The sequence below is a fragment of the Orussus abietinus genome, unplaced genomic scaffold, assembly GCF_000612105.2.
Source record: "Orussus abietinus isolate OABI.00-Male unplaced genomic scaffold, Oabi_2.0 scaffold808, whole genome shotgun sequence".
Taxonomy (NCBI): Eukaryota; Metazoa; Arthropoda; class Insecta; order Hymenoptera; family Orussidae; genus Orussus; species Orussus abietinus.
In genome coordinates, this window is record NW_019394982.1 from 20,831 (window position 1) to 26,061 (window position 5,231).

The 5,231-nt window shown below is 34.7% G+C and overlaps 1 protein-coding gene across 1 annotated transcript; it reads left to right on the forward strand.

Moving 5' to 3' along the window:
• Positions 1–678: 678 nt before the first annotated feature.
• Positions 679–4,352, forward strand: LOC105697769 (DNA replication factor Cdt1). Its single transcript, XM_012421409.2, has 6 exons — positions 679–1,633; positions 1,710–1,959; positions 2,058–2,391; positions 2,645–2,827; positions 2,916–3,184; positions 3,299–4,352. Exons 1-6 carry the CDS (start codon positions 840–842, stop codon positions 3,665–3,667), a joined length of 2,199 nt encoding a protein of 732 aa, XP_012276832.1. The 5' UTR covers positions 679–839; the 3' UTR covers positions 3,668–4,352.
• Positions 4,353–5,231: the final 879 nt, after the last annotated feature.

Genomic DNA, 5,231 nt, shown 5'->3' on the forward strand with positions numbered 1-5,231 from the left:
AAAATATTTGAAAAACCAATTTTTCGCTAAACTTTGGGTGGTTGTTGCACCCCTTAAATGTGGACCATTGCAGATATGAAAAAACACGTGTCTCTTAGATTTTTGTGTTCTTCAAGATATATGAAACTCAATAAGATCGGAGGCGGACACTTGGGAATGTTTCCTTGTGAGAGCAGGTTTGGGTAGTAACGCGTCATTCGAAGTTTTTTACGTAAAGTACATAAGGGAAGTATTTTACGTAACATTTAAATAAAATACCTAACAAATTACCCGACAAAGATGGCGGTACTGTAACCTCACTTTTTAAAGTAACTAAAGTATAAATCCCCTGTAAATATACATTTTAGTAAAAAAAAAAAGAATTAAATGCATATCAATCCGTATGACCGTAGAAACAGGACCAGGAAATCCAGATACATAAAGACCCATATTCATGTAATTTACATCACGTATAAAACTAGAGTAAAATATCTAGTAATTTACTGTAAAGAAGCACGTAAATTAGCTGTGGTATTTTACTTACCCAACTCTGACTGAGGGGTAACAGGTGGCAAGTACATTAGCCGCCCGCATCCACCACCGAAGGGCAGCACAGGACTGATCGTGCGACCCTGCCCGTGATCAATCTTCCAACTCATCTCTACTCTAGCCTGCATGCTTACATTCATTAGTAAAAGTGGCGGGCTCGCACCATTCCCTGAACTCTAGTCGTTGGGAATTTAGAGATGTACGGTAAAGAAAGTTTGTAATTGCACTACAGGCAAAGTTCTTTAAAATATCAACGGATTACTCAAATTCAATTCACTGTGTTTTAACGTACGTATACTACGTACAGGAAAATGTCTCAACCATCTGTGGCGGAGTTTTTTAACACACGAAAGCGGCACGCCAACGACGATTTATTACGCAGCAAGTCGAAAGTAATCATTCTGGATGACGAACATGAAACCATTACGAGGCACAATTTGGACGCACCTGCTACAGATATTAGTGCAACGAAAGTAAATTCTAGGTTAATTTACCCAGTGAGCAGAGAAACAACTGTTCACCCAGTTGATGAGGAAGGCCAAGTTAAGCCTAAATCAAAAGGTGTAGTTCGTAACATTCAGTTTGACTCTCCAAAGTCAAGTATTCAGCAGACATCTAAAACGATGTCAAGAGCTCGTGTCACTCGATCGAGGAAATTGTCAGTCCAGGAAGGCCAAATGGATATTAGGGATACATTTCTAAAGATTAGCTCAGAATCAAAAAACGTACCTTTCGAGAAGAAAGGAATACTAAGTCCAATTAAAAAGGGGGTGGTGACACCTAAAAAAGATGAATGCTTGCTACGACCAACTTCCTCTATTACTTACACTTCAGAAAAAGAATCTAATGTTACAAGTGAGCCATCAGCTGTTGGTTCTGTTACTCCAAAGAAGAATTCTTGTATGATTAAATTGGCAAAGCAAGACATGAGTTTAGATGAAATTGAAACAAAAATCAAAAAGTCTTCTAAGCTGAAAGAACTAAGGGAGTCTATAGCAAGAATAAAAAAGTGTGAAGAAAATTTAGCACAATTTCAAAAGAAAACTGCACCTAAGAATGTTCAAATACAGAAATTTAATAAAATTCAATTAGAGATTCCAGTCAGGTTAGAAATTTATTATACACATTCAACTTGAAATTCATATTATATTTAGTTTCAATTATTTTACTCTATATTGCAGCCCTCAAAAGGTACATCAGTCCTTGAGCAAGATATTTTTGAGTCCTGTAAAGAATGTAGAGCTTCCTAAAACTGCAAGTCCTGAAAGACGACTTTTATTTGCTCCAAAAGAACCGAGTCCAGTTAAGGTCAGCCCTACTAAAACACCAGCTTATCAGAAATATCAATCTTTGGTAGACAGTGGAATTCCTGCTCTTCCATTACCATATAATTACAGATTCTTAGCTGAAGTATTCAGATGCATTGATACGGTATGTCATGATTTGTGGTTTTTTAACAGCATATTAGTGTAGTTTATTACGGTTGAAATTTTATAAATTGATATCTCAATTTTCTTAACTGTTCACAGGTTTCTGCTATGCTGTATAATCGTAAGGAAATTATAACGTTTAAGAAATTAAAACCAGCTGTTCAAGAATTGGTCCGTCGTAACTTCACTTTGGAGCATTTGGCGCAGATTAAGAGCATTTATCCTGAAGCATTCCAGTATCACCAAGAAAAAGTTCATGTTTTTGGCTCAATGCCTACACAAGATAAATATGAACTCATCTTAACCCCATTGGTAACAAATTCAAACAATGAGAGTAACATGACAGATGCCAATGAATTGTTAAAATCCCATGAAATGATGAGCCCAAGTATATTGTTAGAAAGACGAAGGAAATTCTACAAAATTTTATTAGGTATATGAGCATTGATATAGTAGAATTACTTGTTTTCCATTTACTGCATTGAATTGATTTTTATAATGCCCTTGTAGTATTGTAAAAACAGACTAGAATCCTGTTTCTAATCATAAATCAAGGTACCAAATTTGAGTTATAATCCTTTATGTTGAAATTTGCAAGATTTTTATGATACAAGTTCATTTAGAATCATATAAAATTTATTACATTGAACTTATTTAAATTAATAATAATACTTTTATTTCCACAGATATGGTTAAGGATCAGCATGAAAAGTTTTTGCTAAATTTGCAACCACCAATGATAATTCCTAAGGAAAGGATTACAAGATGGCACCCAGAATTCGATGTCAATACTTGTGAAATTATCAAACCATCTGAATTACCGCTACCACCTAATATAAACAAAGCTTCATCTGTTAGAGACGTTCTTGGTGAGGTTTGATTTAGATTTATTTTAATAATTACGTTGCAACAAATGAAGTAAATTACAAATGTGTCATAAAATATTTCATGTTACAGATAAAGCAAAATCATTATTCCATTGCAACACTCGAATAGAAAAAGCTTTACAGCGTTTAGCAGAAACAAAAATGTCCTCAAATTTTGGAGCTTCATCTGTGGTTTTAAGCACAGTATTGACGAAAGATGCCACAGATCAAGTGGAGAGTAGTAATAAACACTGTAAAGTTGAAATCTCTATAGTAGATACTCCTCCAGCAACACCCTCCTCGCACAGCAATTATCTCAGCTCAGCTTTTAAAGGCATTCCTACAGCTCTTCTAGAGAAGGTTAAATATTAAAATATTTCACCTTTCGTGTCATCTTAATTTGTGCATTTAACTAAAATTAAATAAGGAACTGTGTAAAGTGAAGAATGTTCTTTAAGTTAATTTTATTTCTAGGTTCGAGCTAAACAAGCAGCAAAAGCATTAGAAACAATGACAAGAAGCTCATCTGCTGACAAGGAAGCAATGTTATATTCAAGGCTTCCAGAATTGGCTAAAGTTTTACGCAACATTTTTGTAGTAGAAAAGAAGTCGGTTTTAACTATGGAAAGTGTGATTCAAAAACTGGACAATTCATTCAGGGTGAAGCTGACACCGAATGAAATGGAAGAACACATTAATTTACTTTGTAAACTGTTACCCACTTGGTTAAACATACATAAAGTCAGAAAAGTAGACTATTTAAAACTTGCAAAAGATGTAGATATGGGTAAAGTAATCAAGAGATTACAATTTACAGCAAATGAAAAAGTGAATGGCTCTTGATGACGAGGACTTTAAGGTCAGAGGATTGCTGTGTAAACTTAATCTTCCTTTGTCTTGCAACACTGATTAATTGATGTACTACTAATATTCAGATTAACGTAGCCGTAAACACCTACATAGAATCATGATATTATTTAAATGTTACTTTTTGTCATAGTTTCATATGTTTACATATATCTAGATCTCAACTGAACGAAGGAATATGCATCATTGAAAACTTTATAATTTATGCCTTCAAGTTTAAATTATCTATGTGAAGTGAATCCTTGTCACATTATTACATACATGAATGCAACATTTGTATTATCATTTTTTATTTTATCAATGAAACGGCCAGAAATAATACATTGCAGATGTACTGATACATAGCAATTAATATCAGAATCAAGAGGACAGCGGTCCCAATTGCACTTTCCATTTTTTATCCGCAATAACATGACTCATTAGTTTCTATTCATTTTGATGTTTTAGCAGTTTTTGCATTAATACAATCACTGCAATGTTATACTCAATTTTGGCTTGAAAGTCATGTAATAGTAATCATAACTGACGTATGCTTGTATGAAATCGTTTAAAACCGCTCATAAATTATATCACGAATATGAGACATGCCATTTTGTTACCCATAAGTGTGAGTTTTTGTAAGTACACATTTTGTGTGAATAAAAATTTGTAATCATAGTAATCACCTGTGGTGATATTGTAAATCTGGAGGGGAAAGATTCTTTTTTTCAAAATAATTATCATACACCAATTTATCAAGAGACGCGGTAGCGGCTCAGACAAGTTCATGACCGCTCCCACTCTATACACTCAAAACATCTTGCCAGCGGGTATTTAATTTTCTTCGCTCGGTCAGTGCTGACATACTAAAGACAGAAGAACATTTTAACCTACACGAAACGCTTCGTTCATTCTTTCCTTTCTTTTCTTGAGACCTTATAACATTTGGAATTTTTGAGACCATTACAATTGGTGAAGGTGTTCTGGAGTTACAGCGGTTTGAAATTTCGACAACGTTAGTTTGATTACATTCGTCATCGTCTCCCTCACTGTCCCTTACCCACGAACCTACCCGCAAGCAAAATCCACGCTCGTAACAGAGATCATCTCTACTCGTAAGTACACTGGACTCCATCGATGGCTTGCACCTGGTCCGCACTGCCCTCTCCGGCTGCGCAGCGTACTAGCGGTGGGAGCAGCGCGGAATTCAGATCGCTCGAGGGGCAGAATGGATTTCCTAAAGAAAATAAATATTTATAAACAAAAACAATTAATGAAAATTATTTTAGTATTACTGTGGAGCGTCCCTGACCCACCTAACGTATAATAATTTACAGAATTTTATAAAGAATATAATAGAACATGTTCTATTAAATGTTAACAAGTTTCTTAGTGATTCAATTGTTCCATTCACTGAACCGAAGTTAGAATATTATCTTAGCTTAAAAGAAATAGTTTCTAAATATATATACAGTGAAATACCGTCGGAAAATTTACGAAGCATCAACTATCGGACATAGAAACGAAATCGTGATTTCATGCCTCTTATATATTTACGTTC

What these genes read in the sequence shown, in the direction of transcription:
- LOC105697769 (XM_012421409.2), top strand. Translation starts at nt 840, where the DNA reads ATGTCTCAACCATCTGTGGCGGAGTTTTTTAACACACGAAAGCGGCAC. An exon ending in ATCTGTTAGAGACGTTCTTG is followed by an intron (nt 2,828 to 2,915) that starts GTGAGGTTTGAT and finishes TTCATGTTACAG; the next exon opens with ATAAAGCAAAATCATTATTC. An exon ending in CTACAGCTCTTCTAGAGAAG is followed by an intron (nt 3,185 to 3,298) that starts GTTAAATATTAA and finishes TTTTATTTCTAG; the next exon opens with GTTCGAGCTAAACAAGCAGC.